At 37.1% G+C, this 24,318-nt stretch overlaps 4 protein-coding genes across 7 annotated transcripts in view; 2 read left to right on the forward strand and 2 right to left on the reverse strand.

Annotated features, from left to right (window-relative positions):
- Positions 1–1,675, forward strand: part of LOC108141977 (unconventional myosin-Vb) — a 28,828-nt gene extending 27,153 nt beyond the window's left edge. For both annotated transcript variants that reach the window (XM_017265629.2, XM_017265630.2), the window contains 2 exons: positions 2–159; positions 905–1,675. In XM_017265629.2, coding sequence (XP_017121118.1) covers positions 2–159; positions 905–1,228 — 482 coding nt within the window. In that variant the 3' untranslated portion in view covers positions 1,229–1,675. The remainder of the gene's footprint in view (position 1; positions 160–904) is intronic.
- A 1,120-nt stretch (positions 1,676–2,795) lies between these two features.
- On the forward strand, positions 2,796–3,525 carry LOC108141764. The gene is made up of 2 exons (XM_017265263.2): positions 2,796–3,060; positions 3,123–3,525. The coding sequence occupies exons 1-2, from the start codon at positions 2,851–2,853 to the stop codon at positions 3,402–3,404; spliced, it is 492 nt and encodes a 163-aa protein (XP_017120752.1). The 5' UTR covers positions 2,796–2,850; the 3' UTR covers positions 3,405–3,525.
- Positions 3,526–4,430: 905 nt separating this feature from the next.
- Positions 4,431–23,065, reverse strand: LOC108141998 (diuretic hormone class 2). Of its 3 annotated transcripts, none has more exons than XM_017265663.2 (5): positions 23,003–23,065; positions 22,844–22,914; positions 6,860–6,968; positions 6,041–6,166; positions 4,431–5,343 (listed from the first exon to the last, which is right to left on the reverse strand). In XM_017265663.2, the coding sequence occupies exons 3-5, from the start codon at positions 6,952–6,954 to the stop codon at positions 5,208–5,210; spliced, it is 357 nt and encodes a 118-aa protein (XP_017121152.1). In that variant the 5' UTR covers positions 6,955–6,968; positions 22,844–22,914; positions 23,003–23,065; the 3' UTR covers positions 4,431–5,207. The 3 variants fall into 3 exon arrangements, with proteins under 3 accessions (XP_017121152.1, XP_017121153.1, XP_017121151.1); XM_017265664.2 differs by having other exon boundaries at positions 6,863–6,968; positions 22,840–22,914; positions 23,003–23,059; XM_017265662.2 differs by having other exon boundaries at positions 22,840–22,914; positions 23,003–23,059.
- On the reverse strand, positions 9,145–10,380 carry LOC108141997 (lysosomal aspartic protease). The gene has a single exon (XM_017265661.2). It carries the CDS (start codon positions 10,324–10,326, stop codon positions 9,208–9,210), a length of 1,119 nt encoding a protein of 372 aa, XP_017121150.1. The 5' UTR covers positions 10,327–10,380; the 3' UTR covers positions 9,145–9,207.
- Positions 23,066–24,318: the final 1,253 nt, after the last annotated feature.

Below are 24,318 nucleotides of genomic sequence, written 5' to 3' on the forward strand. Positions count from 1 at the left end.
GTGCCACGTCTTTCGGCCAAGACAACGGGACTGGGAATTGGCGGCACAACGACCAGACCCCGACCACAACCCATCGCCGGGACTCCTCCGCCGGATCCGCATGAGAAGTGCGACCAAAAGATCATACAGCAAACCTGTAACCTCTTTGGACTGGATTTGGTAGGTGTATTTGAATATAGAAAGGAAATCCTAAACATACAGGACAACTTGATTTTAGGGGCAAAGCTCATAAAAATGCTTTAAATTAAATTAAATGGTTTAAATGGATAATGGTTGTCGGTCCTTTTTAGCTCTTACACCCATCTAAAAGTCAATAACCGATGCCTTCATTTTTGGTATACTCAAAATGTTTTTTACTCCCTTCTTAAAATATGCTTGAAGCTTTAAGGAAATTCAAGTATATTAGAAATTTATATTTTAAAAAACTTAAAAGCCAAGCTGAGAACATTATACAATTGTTAACAAGTTTACCCAAAATTAATAAGAATTTATAATACATTGTAAATTCTAAATATCAATAACTCAAGTTCAAGCACACTCTATAAGAAGATCTATTTCTCAATGTCATGTTTAGGTTTTAGTTTGTAATCAGTCATAACATAACATAAAGTCTAATTTTTGGGCAACAGAATTTTGCTTTCCTAATTTAACTATTTTTTGTCTTTGTAATTTTTTTTTTGTTGTCTCTTTTTGACTTTAACATGGTATTTGATATATGATAAAGCCAATTTTGTCAATATCAATTAACAATAAGAAACTCTTAGATTCCAATTGGATACTTAAGAATACTTTTCATTGATGTTATAAGCCACCAGTCTTTTAACTATGCAACAGAGAGAGATCTTTTAATAAACTACAGTTTACTTAATTATATTTAAATGCCCAACATTTCTATATTGAACAGGAACGTCCGCCGCCGGTGCCGCCGTCCCGCTGCTACACGATCAGCGGCAACTCGAAGCTGGGCTATCCGCAGAGTCGGGTCATGAAGACGAACTTCCCGGAGGAGGGCCAGTCGGAGGCGCTGCAGTTGAAGAAGGGCGAGGCGGTGACCGTGGTGAGTGCGTCCACCGGGCGTGGCCACCTGCTGGTGGAGCACAAGGGCCAGAGCTTCCACGTGCCGTTCCAGTACATGGAGCTGATGACTTCGGAGGCAGCGGCTGGCGGAACCAACCTGGCTCCTTCGATTCCGATTCCGACTGGCCAGGCCAATGGTGTAAAAATTTGACGAAATCGACGGAATATCAGATTATAATAATATCCCCATTATATCCCCACTGCTCCAAGACTGTACATATTTAGCTTGGTAGACTAAGAAACCACCAATTACTTTTTTAAGCAAGCGCATGCAAACTGAGGTGCTATAATTGGCCCTGGATTTACGTAGTATTATTATTGTCGTGTTTATATGTATAAACGCCAATCAACAGGTTGTAGTTTCGCATCCATACCCACAAGTGCCAATCGAATAAGTTCTTCCATCTATTTCATAAGTATTTTACATGTTACTGAGATTACTTTATTCGCCGTTAAAGGTCAACACTCTGAGTAATTAATTAAGATTCAACATTACCATTCAAACTTATATTTGCATTAGTTTAAGAATTTCGTATTTTCATTGACTAAGATTCATTCCGTCATTCAAATAAACGAAGCATGCATTGAATTATTTAAAGCTATAGTTTTATTAGGTAATAGACAAAATGATTAACTCGTAAAAAGATTACGATTGAGCCAAGTTGCAGAACTGCAACTGAAACGCATATGTATCAAAAATGAACCTCAATACTGTTTTGCAAACCCATATATTCGATAATATCAGCTCTATTGCTTTTGAAGTATGAAGTTATTATGTTCATTTAAAGACGGTGTCTCTGCCCAAACTGAACTGGATTCTGTTAAATTCCGATTTGGGGCATTCATGACTGTCTAAACCTGTACGCCACTTTGGAGGAGCTGATCACCGACAATTACAACATGCTGTACTCATTTCTGTCCCATTGTATTGGTACGCCGCAATTCCGAAGCCCGTTCTTTTATACATACATGCCACTCCAAAAAGCATTTTCTGGGCTTGGTGGATCTCTGCTTTTCAATGCTGGATGATGGGGGATATTCCGGGCCAACCTTCGGCGGCTGAGTTAAGAAGACATCGCTCCACCTGCCAAAATCAGCTACATTTGGAGGAGCTGCATCTGCTGTTGATACAGGAGCTGCCAGTTTCCACCGGATTGTGGCATTTTATAGCTCACTGTTACAGGCCCAATCTCAATCTTTCGTTTAACAAGTAGGACAACCAGTAACTTGTCGCTACTCAAGAATTTTCTGCTCCATCGCAATTTTTCATTGACCGAACAAAACTGACTTTTCTCCTAAAAAGGTAGGTACATAAAAAGAATTAATACTAATATTTCACCTAACTTTAATTAGCATCTTAGGGTTTACCGGCTATAGATCTTGAAATTCGATTTTTAGAATTTGTGGAAATCGAGTTATTGTCCGAATTGGCATTACAATTTTTATCTGAAAAAAATACATTAATTTACACTGTCGAATTCATAAGTTTAATTCTTCTGAAAAAGAAAACTATTAAAATTGTTTGTCCTATAATGTATAAAATTCTGCAGCAGCCTTTCAGCTGCAATATGAAATTTATACACTTCATCGAATTATGGCTGCTAAGCTTTTACAAGAAAAAATAATGAGTGATAACGTATCTTTCGGCTTTATCTTTATTTAGGGTGACTACCCCAATCTTTATACATATATCTTCAAAGCCAAAATGGAAAGTAAGCATTTTGCTCAAATCAGTTGCGTTTTAAGAGTGGTTAACTGCGGGTATTTTTTCAAATGAATCCGACAACTTGTTACTGCAAACACAGAAATGTGAATCCCCTGAAAATGAAATTTTCTCCATTCCTAAAAAATACAAACGGGTCATTTAAATGCTCTTGTGAACACAGTGAAACCGAGAAACTAAAAAAGGAGATGGCCCTGGTTAAAAAAAAGTTGGATGAAGCCTATGACACAATTGCTGAAATGGAATTCGAATTGGATAGTGTAAGAGTGGAAATAAATGCACACATTTTAAAAATCATATATCAACTATTATTTGTGTATAGGTAGACTTACTGGCTCTCCAAAATCAATGGCTACACGAAGAGTTAATAAAACTAAAGTCGGAGAAGGAGAGTGTTATTTCCAGGCAAGAGGAGGAGGATCCAGCTACTCGAAAAAATCGACGCAGTTATCGGCAGCAAGTTTCTGCAGGAGTTCTGGAACCCCAACTTGAAAGTCCAACCCAAGAACAGCGATATGGACTCATTCTGCAACAACTTAAAAATAATTTGATATTTCAAGGGAATTTATTAACAACTTCTAAAAACAACTTAAGTGATATTTAATTTAATTTTATATCCCAAGGCGGAATTTATTAATCATCAAGAAGAGAAACAAACTTTGGAAGCCGAAGTTTAAATACCATGGCAGCTTTTGCAAAAATTAAATTGTCCTTACAAAAACTATATTAAGATTTATATGCCTTAATTTAAATAAAATGAAAATCGTAAATCTAAAATAAAAAATTATTATTATACACATTATAGTCATCCGATTTAAATTAAAACAAAAATTGTAATTCCGAAACATTAAACCGTTACCTAAAACCATCATCTCAAAGAAACTATCGAAACTATAACTTTGATTTCACTTAATTTAAAAAATTAAAATACCGTTTGAAAGGGTATAACAATAAGTTTAAGTATGTCATAAACCGTTTCCGAATTCATTTAAGACCATTAACAATTTAAGCAAACAAATAATTCTCTGAATCACGGCACTCAAATAAACATTTTATTCGTTGTCCCATGTCAAAATATAACATAATTTTAGGCATTGCACAATTCCATTTAATATTATTTAACTGAGTTCATGTTTAATTTATTTTAGTTTATTCTTATTCCAGTTTACTTTTCGGCATTTGGCTCTTTTATATTTGCACAACATTATGGCTTAATTATCGTCTCTTATCGTATACATATCCAGCTCTGAATTAAATGTAGTGGCATTTATGGTACCTCGAAGTCCACTTATCTGCCTAGGAAACCATTCGACTGCCATGCATAAATCAGCCGACTCTAATTCGCCTGTAAATAAATAAAATCAATTGCATTTGCAGCTCGGTGTGTTTGTTTGTGTAAGCGATTTGTAATGCATTTGCAGCTCCCAAATGAATACATTTTATGAGCTCTGGAAATTAGATGGATGGAGCACAACCACCTGGGTCAAGTGTGCGATTGTGCTTGGATGGGGGGAAAGATAAAAACCCATTTCTAAATTAAAGACTAAGCCAACCAGTAAAAGAGGTAATATTAAAGATAAATTGAACGTTTGGTTAGCCCTGAACTCCCATTTAAAATCTTGCAAATATGTGAAGTTTCTCAAAATGTAGACTTTTATTTAATCGTGTCCCGACTCACGGTAAGTTATATGTTTGCAGCATTTTCCATAGACACAATAATTATTAAATAGAATTCCGTATATATATATATGTATATTTGTATCGCGGTTTTTGTACGTGTGCTTTAAATAATTCATATTTACAATACTTAAAAGTCACAAGCGACTGTTCGGCTATTGATGAAATAAACTTTCAGTTTCGTTGGGGTTTTTATGGCTTCGTTTGGGGGCCAAAAGTGTGCTCATGTGTAGCTTTTATGTTTATGTAAGACATACCTAGTTAAAGATTTTTTGCGCGATTTTGCTTACACTTGAATATATATGTTTAAGATATTTATTTAAATTTCTCCCTTCTCTTCTTAAGTAATTCTCTTTTTTGTTGGGTTAAGACGAGTAACTAGAACTGAGTTCAATCTGAGTTAGAAATTTTCATAAATAGTGTTCAATATTTTCTTTCGGAGCAACAGATTAACGTTTTTATTTGGGTGATCGCCTTCTTTGGTATATATAATTTCGATATCTGTTAAATATTTATTTTCCGTAATACTGCAAAACACTTGTTAAGAAACATGCGATGAATACACGAGGACAGATCGGTAATAAATATATATGTACAATGAATAACAAACGATCTAACGTAATGCAAGTGAAAGCTCTAAAAAAGAGTCAAAGAATGGGTCAAGTTTAAGTTGAGAAGTTTGACACTCGTCCTTAACGTCCACAGGATTCGGATTCACCCAGCCGACGACTTAGACATCGGTCTCCGATCGCCGCCTTCGACCGGGTCCGCCAGCGAAGTTGGCCGCAGCCAGACCCATGCGATGTTTCGCCTCCTGGGTTCCCGAGTAACCCCGGGCCAAGCCAAAGTCCACGGTTCGCTTGGAGCTGAGAAACAAGTACATTGAATGGAAATAAATAAATACAATTTCATAAAATTGAGTAAATTGAACTGAGGAAAATTCAAAGCTTATTTGTTGTATCCCTAACTAAGAAAAAACTAATGTATCTCATTAACTTAGTTCAGAAAATATGATTTAAGAAATTGATTTAATAAATTGGCTTTTATAAATGTGCTTTCCAAATCCTAATATGAAAGGAAGATAACTTTGACAAGCAGAAGATTAAATACTATCTCATGTTATGTATTTGCTTTAAGAAATTATAAATTAAAAACATGTCTGCTTTTTCTGCACTTAAATATTAATGTTTATTTAAATTAATAGTAATAACAATAATATCAATTAGATATATTTATCTGTGTTTAAAATTTCTTTATGTTCTGAGAAAAAAATTAAGGTTACAATTAATCGAAAAAAATTATTTTTAAATGGAATGGTAATAATTGCAGGAGCAAGTCTTTTTTTATTTGTTTTTTATTTGTTTTTTTTTTTCAGCTCTTAGATGGTATAACACTTAATTTATTTTATATTGGGTAATAATTTTAATTTTATAAATGGATTTAAACTTTAAATATACATATAGTAGCCTAGCCTGCTCGAAAAAATTTATAATTTTTAAAGGTTGTTTTATTTAGCTACCTTAAATAAACCCTATGAAAATAAGCTCTAATTTTCGTACTTACTTCTCCAGGTCGTTTCGAGCCCGTATGATGGTGCGTCCAAAGCGAGTCATCAGCTCCATGAGCAGGTCGTCGGGCACCTCCTCCAGCTCGTTATAGCCAGCGCCGTATCCGCCGCCATTGGATTGGCTATTTTGGAATCAGCGGAATGGAAAATTAGAGTTTGGCTCGTTGTGTTTTCGTTTTGTATTTATACATTTGGGCATTTGTGTGCCATGCGGCTAAACAGGATATCTAATTACTTTGGCTCTGTTAAATTTGACGTTCGACTGGCTTAAAATCTTCATTTGCATGGGAACCCAATTATTTGTTAATGCCCAAATGTTTGGGGCATTTTCCATTCGAGCAATTGCTAATTAGATGGCCAGGGCCAACGAATTTGTAATAGTTGCTTCAACGAAGGAAAAATTAGTTTTATATTCCTTGAAACACAATATATTTCGACTGCTCAAGTGTATGTCCAGGCATTATAATTTTTGGCAAACTTTTCTGTCTAAGCTTACATTTTATTAATTAAAATTTTCGCTTGCCAGCAGTGAAGACTTTGGATGTGACTGAAAAAGTGTGAAAACTCATGTGAGCAGTATTCCCCCCTCTCGAACATATAAGTACATTTCCATCTCCCGCATGGCCAAGACTGGCTCTAAACCAACATTGACTGGCACTCAGTGGGGTAATTGCTTTTGCACAAATATTTGTATTACACATTTTTTGGTTTTTGGCAGCCAAAAGTGCCGGAATTTAATTAGGCTATGTCTCTTTGTATGTGTTCAACCAAATTGGAAATGATATGGCTGAATGTGGGTGGGAGCAGGGTACAACTACCTGGGCATTGGAGCTGCCTCGATGCTCGAGATGGCCAAAAAGCAGAAGAGCAGGAACGCCAAGGCGAAGCAAGCACATCGGTTTGTCATCATTGTGCGGCTGTCTCCTGAAAGAGATTGAAAAAATATATATATTTAAAAAAAAATAAGTAAATGAAACAAATAATTATCTGTTAAAATATTAAGCAAAAGATATAATAACTTAACGGATTATCCTTAGTTGTGGCTTTGTTAACATGTAAAATGTGCTGAAAACCACATATATATTTAATGTTATTTTAATTTGAATATATCCTGATCCTTAAAAGTATTTCAATTCTTGGTCTGTATGTAGTTTTTTAGAGCTATGCTTAAGTCCTATACCTTATTATATTTTTTTTTTTGAATATGAAAGCAAGCATCCCAGCTCTTAAGAGTATTTGGTTGTTGGTTTGTACTCTACATTTGTTCAGTTTGTAGTTTAGTTAAAGATTTAGCATGTAACCACAAATCTATTTACAATTATTTTAATTTAAATATATTTATATATATAAGTGAACAACCTGAGCCTTAAACTATTGGATTGTGTGAGTTTCTTAGGCTATTCTGTTCTTATGTTTAAATCACAAATCAAAATAAATTTTTAATTTGAATATAAAAGCAAACAGATCGACACTTAAAAGTTCCTTAATTGTTGGTCTGTGTGTAGTTTTTAAAGCTATTCTGTTCTTACAATACTTTAGTGTCACAAAAGACTTCAGTCCAAGGCAATTTTTTCAAGTGTTTGCATAAATATTCGCCAAAGCCAAATGGTTTAGTGTTCCTGGGTCAACATCAATCAGACACAATTAAAAATCGATTGCGAGCGTTGAGTTGACACTGAGAACGGAAGTCGGGTGGCGTTGGCGACCAGGTTTCTCCATTAAGTGATTCATTAACTGCTCAACGAAGCAGTCGCAATCCCAGCCCCAAAGCCCCTATCTGGGCTAGCCTTCCTGTTTCTCGTTTTTCCTTTCCTGCTTCTGGAGTCCTCGACTTCCCTGTCCATTGGTTGCCAGCAACTCATTTGCGTTGACTACTAAATAGCAGTAGCAGAGCAATATGACCTGATGTCCCAGTACGCAGAGGTAGGACCTCGACTTGTTGCATTGCTCAACTGCGCTTCCACTTCCTGCCATACGGCACACGGATACCCCCGCTCGTCCTTCTGCAGCTACCTTCAAATGGTGTTGTCACTGTTGTGTTTGCAGTTGCAAACTATAGTCCTCACTGACATCACACTGGCCACCCTCTGACTATCCCGACATCCGTGGCTGCCTCCTCGTTGCCCTAGAGACCTCTTGACACCCAGTGACACACATCATTGCCCGGGCAACAGGCTGGACAAATGAATTGGCTCTCCGAACTGATGGTTTCTGTCATTGCCATCAAAACACACCACCGCCCCCCAAAACCCCTATGGCACCGCATCCTCCGTGGATCCGAGTCAACATTTGTCGCACTGCCAGCTGAGGATTTGCGGACTACCGGATAACACAGTTGGATAAATGCCTCAGTTTAGTTAAGTGTCAATAAATCACAGCTCCGAGATAGATGGCGCAGTTTGTTAGATATAAAATTTAAATGTAAGCTCTAACTTCTGTTCTTCTTGTCGTAAAATTTGTGAAATTTTTAGTTTTGATTTGAATCTAATCAAACGCTGATATTGGAACCAACATATACATACGGATTTTCTTGACATTTTTACCAACCCCATTTTCTGGGAATTATAGCTTAGTCTCAAAGTCTTATAACAAATAAATAACATTCATTTTATCGTACAATTTTAAATTTTAATCTAATTAAGAATAACACAATAGCAGTTAGATAGAGCATATCTAAAAGATTAAAACAACTTTTGTTTTCTTCATTATGTTCGGTATCGAATTAATTAATAGAAATTAATTGATATGAAATCATTGTTTCGAAGTAGAACTGCGATTTCGATTTTCACGAACAAATGTAAAGCTTCTTTTCCACTTATTTTAAAGTTCCTTAAACATAAATTAAGTTGTTAAATTTAGTTAAAAATCTTAAATTTGGCTCATTAGAAGTTATAGGTCTAGACTCTAAATTAAAAGAAATCGAAAACCCTTCTAGAACTTAAAAACCCGTGAGTGTGGCAAGCAAAATCAATCAGCCCTGACTTTAATAAAAAACCCTCAAACAATTAAATCACAATTGTAAGTGCCCCCTCTAACAAAGTCGTAAACAGATTAGATTGTCACACCCTCCAGCCTTGAGAATGGACATTTCAATGGCAAATTCAAGGTACACGTTGCTTTATTGATCACTGAATCACAGAAACACTGAATCACCGATCGTAACTTAGGCGACGGGGGCGAAGCCGATGCGGTTGTTGCCCAAATCGAACTCGGTGTAGTACTGGCCAATGAAGACGTCTCCCAGGATCCAGAAGTCGGTGCCCATGTACTCGAAGGCGGACATGCAGGTGCCCTCCGACTGGATGATGTAGGCCGACGGCTTCAGGGTGAAGTCAGTGCCGCCGATGTTGAAAGTGAGGTCGGGCAGGGAGCTGACGGTGGAGCAGTCCACATCGTTGTCCTCGCCCACGTTCAGGATCTCGGACAGGGTGTAGTAGGCGTCGTAGGGGGCCACAATGAGGGAGGTGCCAGTGTCGGCAATGGCCTGGCAGTCATCGCACACCGAGTAGCCATCGATGGACGCTCCGGCCATGGTGAACTGCCAGTAGCCCTGCTCGGAGATGGGCACGTAGGTCAGGGCGCCGGAGTACAAGGAGGCGTCGGAGCCGCCGAAAATGAGCTCACCACCCTGGACGGAGGTGCCATCGCGGGCCAGATAGAACGAGAACACGGAACTGTCGACCAGTCCCTGGGAGACCATGTTGTAGAACACAGGAGCCACTCCATCGACGGCCAAAGCCTCGTAGGCCATGCCCAGGATGCCATCGAAGTTGGCGTTATTGAAGTTGGTGCCCGGCTCGTTGGTGGACTCGGCAAAGGTCTGGCTCTGGACCTTCAGTCCATTCACGTCGACGGTATCGGTGGACAAGTAGCCGGTGAGGCTGCCAGTGCCGTACTGAATGGAGAAGCTCTCGCCATTAGCCACATAAGTGGAGCTGGCGCTGGAGTCGTACTGGTTGTGGGTCAGACAGGCATCGCTCTGGCAGGTGTTCGAGGGCACCCACAGATTGGATGAGCCCGAGTCGAACAGCACCTTGAAGCTCTGGGCCGGAGTGCCGATGGAAATGGCACCGTAATAGGCCATGTTCATCGAGTTGGACAGCTGCTCCTCGTCCACGCTGCGGACGGAGGGTAGCTGGTACTTGGTGCGCAGGTACGACTTCTCGGCCAGGACATTCTGGCGCGTCTTCACGAAGTTCTGCTCCTTGAGGATAGGCACGCGGTGCAACTCGGCACTGGCCAGAGCCACCAGCAGGGCTATCGCAGCAATGGACTTGATCATTTTCTTGGCTTCTTGGTTGTCGACTCGAGTTCGACTAACTGGTGATCCGGAGGACGGGTCTAATTTATAGCACTTGCCCATCAATCACAGCCCAAATTGGCCAGCGATAAGATTTAGGAGCCACTGCCGTGACGCAGCCGCCAAACACTCCAAGTCTTGTGCGGTATAAGTCAATAGGACCATATCGAGCGATAATTATAATCTGGCATATTATTATTTCAGGTGTGTATGGGGCGATATTTTGGCTATCTATCTGCCCGATAGCGCTATTCTCAAGAAGTGAATCCTACTATTCATATGGGCAGCTGGACTTTGTTTTGATTTGGCATTCGAGTGACTGTGATCATGTAACCAAAGCGATAATATGAAGTGTCTCCTCATACTAATTTGTTAATATTATCGGTTCACTAAGCCCACAGATAAACCAATGAAATGTAGATAACGATAAGTAGTTTTTTTTGTTCAGGGAATAACCATACATTTGGGAAAATCATTAAAATCCACGGGGAATACGTCAACAATTTTGTTATTCACTGACTGTTTGGCAAACAATTAAATTTGTAATTTATTTAAGAAGTTAAAAACTAATGTATTCACATTTAAAATGTAGTATTATTTCAAGTGTAAAATAAAACGAACCAATATTAGTTTCTAAATCATGAGAGTTCTAAAAGCATTTTAAATTAAATCAATTTTAATAGTTTTTATTTAATTTTTTAAACGAATTTTTAACAGTAAAATTCAGTTATTTCCTTAGAGATATATCCCATTTGGCAACCTCAAGGGGCCTTAAAATATTTCCTAAATGTTGATTACCTAAGTGAATTGCTTTTCAATTGGTTAATTTAAGGAAACGTGGGAGTTTAATCGTCTTTAGCCACGAGGAAGCACATTCGTTCAAGCTCAAATGGCCACCAGAAATTCTTTTCCAATTAAATGGTTACACTTGAGCTTTTCCCTCAACGATTTGCTCGGTCATATAAAAATATATATATTTCGTTTTGGCAGATAAAAGCAAATGCAGGTCCGGCAGTCATCATCTTCCTGCCAGCGCTCCTTTTATTAAGCTTAAATCCTTATTGAAATCAGATTTAAAACCAAATAAAATGGCACTTCAATTGGCCAAGGCGGACAAAGGAGATTCATTTGTTTCGATTGCGTTTTACTGCCAGCACAGAGATTGTTTGCTCATGTGGATGGGACTGTGGGCAGTTGGTAATGGGGGGTGGGGGGGGTGTTTCCGAGTGGTCATGTGTGGTGAGCCACAGGTTAATTGTAGTGCAGGGCATCCGCTTATCGCCGAGGGCTAGTAACACCCGGACAGACAGCGACTGCGAAATGGAGGCGTCCACGGAAGAGTGCGTTGCGCACTTTCGGCACCAAATAAAGTAATCAACGAATTTCACGCACCGTCGGGCAATTTCGGCTACCATTCTGGCACTGGGCACACGGGGCGTATGATTACCGACGGAGAACGACTGTTTTTATGGTGACATTTCATGTGCAATTATTAGGCTGCTCAAATGCCATACGTATTCGACTGTCCTGGCCGTTTATCAATCATTTTTGATTTATGGGACAGTTGATTATAGTCGGCAAATATACATAAATAAAGTATACGCCCGGGGTGACCGGCCAACTAACCGTACAACTCGACGAAGTGTAAGCCCCACATGAATTTCGATTTATTTTTTATTTACGTTCATCCCCGCGTGGTTAGGCCTGGCATCCGAGATGCAAAAAATATTTAACCAAAAATAATCACCAAATATTTACCATGGTAAATATTTAACGACGCACTGAGCAGGGAAGTGGACAAATAAACTGGTATCCCTTTCGGTCAGTGAGCATTTGCCTCCGGGTCACCGGCCTACATAGATAGTGGGCGGAAGGTTCCATCATGCAGCCCCGCCCACTCCGTCACTTTTTTCCGCCGATTGCATTTTCACAGCTTGCTTGATCTCCGATGCAGCCACTCGTAGTTTATGGACCCCGGAGTCACTCAAGTGCCAGGCGATTAATCGAGTTAAATATTGAAGTTTAAAAAAAACACTTTGCCACGAGCTTTGTTCTATCGCCATTTAAGAGGTAAAATTAAGTATTTAATTTTTAATGTCCAATCAAGTGGATTTATTGATGGAGAATAAATTCATATTTCTCAGTATGAATTAAATAATTTTAAAACCATAAACTGTATTTATTGCCTGTTATTGCAGTTTTCTGAAAGAAGAATAAATTATGTCACTAAATGGTTTAATGGTATTTGCCTTGTTGATGCTGGCATGCTTGCAATGAAAGCTTCATTTCAATTGCTAGAATTTAAAAGCATTCTTTATTTTTAATAGTATAGCTTAAACACTACTTATTAAAAGTAATACTGAATATCAAAATTATTTGACGATTTTTATTTTATCTCCACACATTTTTAGAATATTTAAACCAAAGAAAATTTGGTATTAAGTAAAATACAAAAACAAAACGTATTTTTTTCTTAAGCAGCTTATTGCATTGGGACAGGCTTAAAGGAGACTGGTAAAAATTGTCTTCCAAACCCCAAAACGGAAGTGGTCAACAAAATAAATTTCCAAGTCCGTTTTAATCTTGTTAGGCACTTCTTTGTTCAGACAGCTTTTACCAGCCACCAAAATGAACTACTCAACAATTTTGATGCTATCTCTTAACCAGCTAAACTGGCGGACATCAAAGGGATGTTCAGCAATCAGAATTTGATTGCATAATCTGGCATTAGAGAACCCATTGAATATGAAGGCATCCACCAACCGAAGTCAAACTTCCACGGACACAACATTCAAATCCCATCAACAGGAATCGACCAAAATTGTTTGGGCAGCTTTTGGCCACGGTCGTGGCTAACCCAAATCAAGTGTAGCGCCCAGTCAGCATGGGAAAGGCATTTGACTAACGAGATCCTTGACTCAGAGTCCCCATCTGCCTCAGTCTCACCTTGGCCAAGTGGCGGTGCTTAACCAAACTGGACAGAGTCGAAAAGGTGAAAGGTGGAAGGAGGTGGCCAATGGGAAATGGGAAATGGGAGCTCGGAGGTGGGTGCAGCCGGGACAAAAGTGTAACACGAGAGTCAGACATTGAAATTGCATTGCGTTGATTATGGCCAACACAACAAGACACACTCACACTCACAACCTAAAACCCAAACCCGAAACCCCCGGCTTTTGTCGTCGGGTGGCCCGCTGCGTTGGTAACTGGAAACGTACTTATGATTGGAGGGCGGGGCTGGCAGGGTGCGATCTCGGCACACGACTTGGCAAATTGAATTTGGGTCATTCAATCCCAATGCCAGGGCTAAGAATTCTAGACCACTTCCTCAGCATCAACAATCAGGAATGCTTCCACGTGCTTTAATCCCCATTCCCAGCAATGAGTGACTTGGGCAGGGTATATTGGACGAGGAGATTTCTCAACCATTTCTTTTGAATGAAACTAAAAATATTAAATACAAGAATAAAACCCAACAATAATGTAGTAAAACTAAAATAAAGATTTCCGGGCTGATACTTATTAGTTAAACTGTCAATAAAGCAATAAATATTAGGGTAATTTTACAATTACACATTAGGTTTAACATTTAAAAAAAATGATTTGTATGTATTGTTATTGACCTCCAAATAAATATATAAATCGAATTATTAATTATTATTATTATTTTAAAAACTTAAGCCAAATTGTTTTGCTACCGATATAAATTTACCGATATAAATAAGCTGTTAAAGCCGTCCATACAAATTATGAAATTAAATTTAAATAAAATTACCATTCCCTTTTAAAATGACCTTTACCATTATTTAATTAGTGCAACATTTATTCCATTATGGTTGTCATTTGAAAATGAATAAATTCTACGTAATTCAGCAAAGCCCAGGTAAAGAAAAGCAAAATAATTAGGGGAAATTATTGCGACGACAGGCACTTTTAGTTACATTAAATTTTCATATACCAAATGAAAATTGCGTATACGCATGGAAGGGGGTGGTTTCTGGGGGAGGAACTGGAGGATAGGGGTAGAGAGAGAGGAGAGGGAAAAGAAAACCTCTCCCGCCGCGTTGTAATTGGATGCTTATTGAATTAGTGACAAAGTCGGAGGATTCTGCGGTGTCCGTGCTCCTGGGAGCCCAAGAACACCGCTGGGTTCCTGGCTGCCATTTTAGATGTTCATCAAATTATTCCGTTTGTCAAATTAAGCAAACAAGACCCAAACAGCCGGAGACAGAAGATTGATTTGGATTTGTGTTGGCAGACATTTGATTTGCCCCGATTCGGATGAGCGTGTCCTGTATACCTTAGCCACTCGCTTTGTGTACGGATGCGATGCCATCTTAACTGATTACTTGGCAAAGCCAACAGACATAAGTCGGCTAAATGTCCGCAAAACAGGTGAGGCCACTATTTCTTGCCTTTTCCAAAAGTTCAGTAGTCCGCCTAATGGAAACTCCTGTAAAGCTTGCACTTATCTGCCCAAAGACACATTCAGAAATGGGTTTTCCCATTTACGACTTACAAACCAAAAGCTAACAAGATCGAAACTTTGAACTCTTTGAATCTGGCGAAAATCTTGGAGAAACCAACAATTCACAGCCCCGACAACTTGAAGTGTCAAATATAATATCTGCAGGCAAACAGTTAATGCCAATCAATCAAGGCAATAATCTTGAACCGATTAGATTGGCTATTACTTAAATTTAGTTAAGCTGGTTATTGCCACGCTTACTAACACTTTATAGCACGCGACGTCAGCACTTGATTTTCAACAATAACTCTTTAATATAAGTTATATAATTTAGTTATTAAAGAATATATTTGTGTGGTGATAAAATCCTAAGAGACATTAAAAGTACTTTTGGAAGAGTTTCTATTTAAAAGATGATTCGCATTACTTTAATTAATCAAATTTTAATACAAGTTATATTTATTTATATATATTTATACAGAGTTTTTGTGGGGTAAACATTTATAGTGGCCAATATTTAAGGTTTATTACAAACCATCATTACTTTTGTATTTATTGTCCCCGCAAAATTAATATAGCATCATATAGCATATAGCATAGAGAGTTCAAAGCACTAAGTGTTAGTCTTTTTACGGCTCATAAAATAATTATCCTACACACACGCTCGCCTAAAAGGTCACGTCAGAAAACACTAGTAATTATAATTGTTTAACCTATAATGGTTATGTACCATTAAAAAAAAAATGCTCAAAGAAAACTTTCGTGTGTTCCTCATGGGGGCTAAACTTTGGTTCAAAGTTCTCTCGGCCCCAGTATAAAGGACATGGAGCAGAGACATCCTTGATGCGCCTGTTGTGGATAAGCGAGCATTTCTCGGATGCCGAAAACAATGTAAAAATTGTTGACCCAGCAGGGGAGCGCGGGGGATGAAAAAGGAGGTCCCTTCTTTGCCGCACATAAAGACAATGAGGTGGAAAAGGCGAACTGAAGGTGGGTCAAAGGTGAGGAGATCCGGGGCGGGAGCATTTAACTTGCGGAGGCTAAAAGCATTGCCCGCCACAACCGACAGGATAACATTCTCCTGGGAGTTGCCACGCGAGTTGGGTTTCTTTCGAGACCGACTTTCACAACGCGGATGGGGTTGACGATGTGGATGAGGCGGAATCAGATTCAGGGGCGGCTTGGGGCACGGCAAGGAATCTCCACTTGGGCCCGGTACTCTTTACATTTACTTAAAAATTCATTGCGGCCCAAGGAATTCTTTTATTTTTGTTACGTCCCGCCCTTGAATCTTTAAAATTGATGAAAAATTATGCTGAAAATGTTGGCAACAGATTAAAATAATTGCACTCAACTAGAGCAAAGTTACGGACGGTTCTTGAGTTGGGGTCGGTTTGGGCTTTCGGCTTGGATTTTGCGGTTGGTTAACACCGAACAAGCCACAAATTATGCCGGCAACAGGTTTATGCCAAATGGGAATTTGGTGTTAGGCAAATGTTTTTATTCTTTTATATATATATTTCTGTATGCAAACTGTGGGAATTTGTGAATTAGCCTCCGGTGATTCGAAATTGTTGTGTTTTGCTTGCCGCAATTCGATACAATGTTTTGTTCTTTGATGAGTTTTCGTTTTTTGGTCAGACCAATGATTTTAAATGCCAGTGAAAGGAAAGGATGTCCCCAGAGTTTAGCTAGCCATTTATTTTAAATTGTTTATTTATGTCTGCTCATGTTTATTAAACAAAACATCTCTTATATTTTCAAGAATGTCGTGACCAAATATATAAAAAACAAATAAAAATTATATAATTGTGTTATTTTAGAAAATGATTTAGATATATATGCCAACAAATAAGGAATCTGAAAGGCTATGTAATCTGAAAAAGCACAATTTATGTCGAGATAGGATTATAATTTATAATAGTTAAATTTTAAACACCTTTCTAGCAACATTTGATAATAGTTGTTTAGAAACTATGGACGTTTTAAATCAAGCTATTTTTTTTATTGTTTTTCCGTTAAGAAATTGATTTTCCAAAACTTTCAAACCAAATTATTTTATTTCAAATACTTTTATTTTGAAAAGCCCGTCCGTACAACGTTTTAATAATAAACACATAAAATGTTTTATTACCATTACTATGCATTACCATTAATTTGTTTTTATGCAACTAACATTTAATCAAAATATATTCGTTTTATGTGAATATAATATTTGTAAACAATACTTTTTGCATATTTAAATATTTTATTTGCTTGTATACTTTGTTTGTTCATACCATTCATTATAGCAAGATTGATATATATTTTTTTATTATATTTTTTAACATCAAGCATTAACCTCATATAATCCTTTACAGCTTTTTAGTTATTTGTTGTTTAATCAGGGTAAAAAGTGCATTTGCCTGCTTTTTAAAATACAGTTCTTGTAAACATTTTGTAGGGTTTTTATTGCCAGTTCCTGCGAAAAAGAATGGCAAGGGAAGATCTTTTAAAAACAAAGATGAACTCTGAAAAAAGGGAACTTCGAGAATTCTTTTCGCACTTTGAAAAGTTTCAGCACATAGGGGCCACGTAGCTCATGTGATGAAAAGGGCCACAAGCCAACTGCGTCACCGGAGTGGCAAAATATTCAAATGAAACGAAGACCACCAACTATGCCGAAGGGAATCGCACAGAAAGAAATGCGAAATTGTGAGTGAGTGGAAAACGGAAAACGGAAAACTTGTGGCGAAGTTTGGCTAAATACTTTGGCAAAGCCAGTTGGTTGTGGTGCCGAGCGTATTGCAGGCCATCCACAAAACCCGAATCCAAATCCAAATCCCCGGTGCCGTCATCATGTGCACCAGTTGGCGATGTATCGATGTCGGTTGCTCCTGCCACTCTGTCACTTTCGCTTGATTGCATTGTCAGGTCGGTGGACCCCCTCTAAAACAATCCACAAAAGCATATGCCATCCCGCCCCAAAGTATTATGCAACCCACAATTCAGGCACTCTAGTTGCTGGCTGATAAACTACCAGTCGCAATGACGTTTGTTTGTTTGTTTATTTATGTTTTTTGAGCATTGTTGGCACAACTTTTGCTCAACACAACATCAGAGAACACTGCTACCACGTTTGCCCCACTCGTCGATTGCTCGTATTTTGCATTGAATTCCTGTTTGCCAGTTTGCAAAATGTAAATGTTTCTACTCGATAACACAAGGCTTTACTACACTTTGTGATATTTACCCTAGTCGTTCAAGTATCTTTAATTGCCTTTGCTGTGGCACGATGCAAGCTCTGCCAATTTCGAGATCTTGAAGGTTTAATTCCCTTGAAAAGGAAAAATTAAGCCAGAAAAGCAAACATTAAATTGCACACATCTTAGCCTCGAGTACTTAAGGTCCTTAAGACCTGTTTCGGGCATTGTATTCATTGAGGTAATAAATTTTATTTACTTTTTCTTATTAAACAAAATATGTTGTTCCTTTCGTTTGTGAACGTAACGCCGCAACACAAGCCATTAGCATAATGAACTTTTCATCGTTCCCCATCCTCAAAGCATAATTCATACATACTTGTATCCGCTGCTCGTTTAATATTCGGCTTTTCTCTCCTTTTGCTGGGCCAGCTGAGCTGGCGAAGAGTATTTAATTTAAATGCCGACCATAAACGTTCAAATATTTTTTAAAGCGAATTTATTACAAAATGCTAACTTTGTCATACAAACAATTCAGAAAAATTGAGGGACGAAGGCAAACACACATAAAACCCATCGCCAAAGCATGTCTTCGAACAAAACAGGAGACGGATGGGGTTTTTTGGGGGGTCGAATGCATGTCTTATCACCGGGGAATGGTATTTGGACTCACGTGGCAGCAGGAGCCCAGAGCCCAGAGCTCAGAGCCCAAGGAATGCTTGTAGGAAAATGCAACATAAAATACTTTTTAAATGTGAATAAATATTTGGCAGCAGAATGGGGAAATACCATCAAAGTGTTGCTCGGGGATCGGAAAACGGCGGGTTGGTTGCGTTTATGGCGATGCCAATGGAAATGGAGAGTGAAAATTTATATGTTAGGAGGTTAACATTTTCCATGACCAAATATATCATCGACGATGGCGAAATCAGCTTCGATGAATCAAATGAGGTGGAAAATTACCTGCAGGGAAACTTTAATATTGGTTTGGAAATTCGGAGATAAACTAGCTCAAACATAAGAGGGTAAACTAAAATAAATCTATTCAAGCAATAGGTTCTTAACTTAAGGTAGGTCAAAGTTTGTGAAACTTAAAAATCATAGTTAATTCAGTTCAAAATAGTCAGAGCAATACATTTTATTAATGAAATAAAAATAATAATCTGGAATTACAATAGCTTCTATTTTGAAAGCTTAAATAATATTCTAATAAATTGACATATAAAAAAAATATAAAAAGAAATTTATATCCAAATTCAAATATGGGAATACAGGAAATATAGTAAAAACAAGAAAAGAAGAAAACTTTGGCAGGCCGAAGGTTATATTTCCTTGTTTTCCGATTTGAATCTATTTAAAATTGTAATTCTCGTTTTTATTAATCAAAACATGAAAATTGCACGTTCCTATAATACATTCACAAAAGATAACTGATAACTTGATACTCTTAAGCACACACAATTACACAAAAATTTACTGTACAAATTGTATACTCATTTTATTACAAACTTTTAATAAAGAGTTTATTTGCACTCACCATATCTCGACAGAAGCCAAAAGTCAGATAAAGTAACTACACTCCCCTGGTATTTTGAGTGTTTATGAATTCATAAACTCGCCTAATTAGAGACGTAAACATTTTTGGTCTGAGAATCGTGCCCAATTAATTTCATACAGAGTTCGTTTAGGGGATTATAAAGCTGAAATATGATGTACTTTCGTACTTCTTTTAATAAGAATGCAATAAATGGGGAAATGAGCCTGGAAATGGCGCAAATCCAAAGTTCTTTAAACGAGGGTAAACAAGACTCGTTCAAATGGCGAGCGTGGCAAGCATCTAAATTTCATTTGCAATTGTCCCCACGTTGTTTGCATTGTCATTGCCATGGGGCATGTTAATTTTCGGTGGGGATTCCCCTCACTTTCGGTGATTGGCCTGCACATGTGAGACGGGCCAAAGTTTCGGAGCTTCCAGTAAACACTGGCTAAACAATTTAATTAATAAAAATATGCAAATTTAATTAGAAACAGCAGTCCAAGGAGAGCATCCCGCTCCGGAGCTTGTTAGGGAACATTTCAACCCGAAAGTTGCTCTAAGCTTCGTCTATGTATTTTAAGGTTTAAGCCCCTTTTTTTGGCATGCTCAAGTGAATTTTTAAAGACTTTCGCTTAAGCATTTTTTAATTGTTGCCCAGTTACGGTAAACTCCTTTATTCCTACACGAATTCATTAAGTATGAAAAGTTTCCGCATCTTAGTATTTTTACAGACCCAAGGATAAAATAAAAAGAGCGGCGCAGAAATTGAAATCCCTAAACCCAAATCATCTGCCCTTTTACGGTACGCGTCTCCTGTGTCTTTTCTGTTGCGTGCTATTCCGTTTTGTAAATTTAAAGAAAACAAGAATCGTCCTCAAATTGTCACAGTCGAGAGCATTTCACAAACAACCGCAGGGCGGGGCATAAAAATAAGTAGTTTTCCACGCCTTCCATTTCATTCAAAGCACCTGAGCGAGAGAATTGAATTTCCCAGACATTGCGTTTTCCGCAAGAAAGTAGGCAACATTAAATGATCGAAAGGTCAAAGAAGGTGTGAAAACAGTGGATATGAATATACCTTTATTTTTGAGGGAAAACATTCGCTCAGAAACATAGACCTGCAACAAATCAATTTATGAATTCTTGTTTAAATATCCTAGTCCCTACATAAATTACAACTAATTTAAGTCAGGTTCAATGCTGTTATTTCCTGGTATTGTTTTATCTTTTTTTGGAAAAGCTGTTTTAAAAGATAGCTTTTATATAACGTTTAATTCTTGTTTCCTTGCTTCCTTGCTTTTAAAAATAAAAATAAAAAAAACCATTTAAAAGCAAAAACGAAACGAAACGATCACACAACCACATATTACATTGAATAAAACTATAAACTTCTATAGGATTAAGCCTTATGAACTCATAGAAATACAAACCAATTTAAAGAGCATGGCAAAATAAAAGAAAGCAAAAATCAGATGACATGTTGCAATCCATCAATCAAAGTAATACACAACTTAATCCGCCTTTTTTTGTAATTTTGTCCGCAAAACTGAAAATTCAATTTCAGCATTGACATATAAAATGCGTGTAAAAAACGAAAGGATTAGAATCATTTGTATGAAATGTGTGACACTGTGCAAAACCATCTCACGTTTACTCCTGCCGCAGCTAAGCGGCTTTTGCCATGCACCACACTTAAATACATTTTTAATTTAATCATTTTTCAATTATTCCTGTTTTTTTTTTATCTACCTGATAGATGGTCTTCAGCTTAATGCGTACGAAAATGAAATTGAGTTTCTTGTTTATTAAAAACTAAAATTAAAGTTGTGTTTTACCAGAAACTTCATGGAATTTTCCCTAAGTTTTGGGGGAAACCAAGTCATTCGAATCACTGAACCAATGAGCAATTTCCGGAAAGTTTGAGCGCCAACTGTTGTTATTAATACAGCAAATTTTATTTTCAACTGCCGAACTTTAATATCATAAGGCTAAGATGAAGAAGTTGGAGCTAAAGTTTAAGCAATTTAAGTTAGAAACAGCTAAAAGCGAGTTAAGCTTTTCGTAAAATCATAAAACTATAAGGGTGCTCTAATATGAGAGCAAAGTAAAGCTTAAAATGATTGCGATAATCCAAAGGACTTACTTGGCCCAGGCCATGAGGTAATAAAGCCAAGGGGCCAACTTCAATTTTGCAGCATAAAATAAAGATTTTCCCAGATACAAGCGGCAAAAGGTCGCTAGGCCAAAGCCAAGCCAAAAGCAAGCCAAACCAGCCAGCAAGGACAAAGGGGAAGCAACAAATGTCCTGGGCTCAACACACATCATCGGAGGACCGTCGCAGAGGTCTTGGGTTCCATGTTGACTTTATGGCTTAGGCCAGCTGAGAAGCAATTTCCAAAAGACCAAGGCATTTGCTGAATTATAAACATATGAAATTTTGAGCCATAAAAACATAATTAAGTGGAAGTCGGAAAGAAATGTCTAACACGAGCCTATTCAATGATTTCCCTCAAATCTTTGATTTAAAGTTTCTTTGTATACAGAAAAATAACTAAGAAATTAAACTCATTTAATAGTAAACTGATATTACTTCGTTAAATTTATTTTTATTTAAAATATTGTTTGCCTAACTTTTTAAATTGTAAAGCAAAATGAATTATTAATTTTTAGTTCCTACTATTAATTTCATTTCATTAATTGGTAATTTCATTTTACCGCCGGCAAACAATAAGAGTTTTGCAATCTATTAAATTGGTAGTTCTTATGAATATCCTGTAATTAATATCCAAGGCTTAAATATTAAGCTTATAAAATAACAGGGATTTAATTTATATTTTAATAAGTTATTTATTAAAATATTGCATATTCTGTGTTATATTTTTATGTTAGCTGCTGATTATGAAATTAAAGCAACTTTTTCTGTTGCTTGCTGTTACATATTTCAAAAAAATATTTAATTTTAATATTTTAATTTTTGTTTTTACCTTAGTATTTTTTTAAGGTAATTGCTTGTACTTAAATTTTAATGTTGTTATAAGACAAAAACATACATAAACAAAAAATGCATACTATTTTTTTTTTTTTTGCTTTAAACAACAAATGTATATTTAAATTTCTTTGCTTTGAATTTCAATCTAATCTAGTTTATAATTTTCGATCTTAATTTACGCCTTTTAAACAAATAACTTTTAAATAACACACGTGTTTGGTTTTTTAATTTTCCTAGTAATATAAGCATTTTTAAAATATTTGGCTAAACATTTTAAATTACCGCAATAAAACAGAATTTTGAAATTTAATATTTCACTCACCTACTTTTACGTATGCACACAACACTTTAATTTTATATCTATTGCAAGTTCGAATATATTTCCGAATTGGTTCCACTGCAAAACACAAAAACAAAGTTCAAAAACGTTGCGAAACGGTTTTATAAAATTTGGAAAAGTTTTTCGAATATAGATTGATATTAACCGTTACTGCTGCTGACTGCACCGCTTTGAGACTGAACTGAAACGCAAGTGAAAATCGGCAGCCAAGGAGACCGCGATTTATACGAGGCGAGGATACGAAAGATTTCAACGCGTTCAGGTGGCACCCGAGTGGGAATCCCGACGTTTGCCATCCGAAACGAAGTTGGCCGCCCACAATGTGATGATGGTTGGTCGGGATTTTGCGCAGTCATGGGGCGTCGATGGGTGGGTGGTGGCGGCCACTAGTCGTATACGCAACACGTGGCAAAAGGCCAACGGCAACGGCAACCAGTTGGATACGCAAGTATCGCCAGTATCAGTTTATTAATCATCTATTACGCACAATTATCAAAGTTTTTATCGAGCCATTGTCCATCGATCATGCTATCTGCATCTAGTCTAATCAGCATCTGATTGTTTTCAATTAGTGGGCCCAGCTCCGGCAGCTGTCAGCCGTCAAACCCACTATAAATCCCACCAATATATCAGATTATTAATAATTCTTTGCGCATTATCTCATAATTGGCATTACATAATATATCTCTCGCCGTTCGACGGAACCGCTCTGACTAATCAGTGAGATTACCATCAAAAATAATTTGGTTTTTTTTTTTCGCATGCTCACAATTAGCCGTCCGTAAAAGGCAAATATCGCAATGATGAAATGATGAAATCCCGTAAAAGATAACGAAGCTATATTATGGCATATACCTGGGCTGACTGATGTAATTGAATGGCTAATCTTGGTATATGATAAAAATACTTTTCATAAAGGTTCCTTTATTGCCAGGTGAAAGAAAAATTGTAACTTTTAAAATAAAAACGACATGAAAGCCGATTTAAACTTTGTATTTCTTTAAATGAATATTAAATTTTGTAACGATTTTGTATCAAAAAGAGAGATGTGATTTTGTTAAAGGCACAAGCTTTTCCATACAAAAAATTTAAATAGAGACTTATCTAAGCTTAAAACACAAAACCTTTTAAAGTTTTGATTTAAGATATCAGCTCCATTTCCATGGTTGTTCACAAAATCGAGTTGAGAATAAAAAGTACGCATTGTTAAGATAGATTATATTTGTCGACCAGAAAACTCGAGATCAAAAAACATGAGCTTGATAAGGTTCTTTTTATTCTGTTTGTTTAATTATTTACCTTTAAAATGCTTTAAAAAAACGATTGACTTATTTCGAAAAAAAACCTTTGTCAATCCTTGTTTTGACCCAAATTTTTTTGAAGCTTTGACTGAAGCAAATTATGTAGAATAATGGAAAGGCCAACGGATATGGGGAAGTACCAAATGCGTATGAAGTTAAG

Source organism: Drosophila elegans, unplaced genomic scaffold (genome assembly GCF_018152505.1).
Source record: "Drosophila elegans isolate 14027-0461.03 unplaced genomic scaffold, ASM1815250v1 contig_814, whole genome shotgun sequence".
NCBI lineage: Eukaryota > Metazoa > Arthropoda > Insecta > Diptera > Drosophilidae > Drosophila > Drosophila elegans.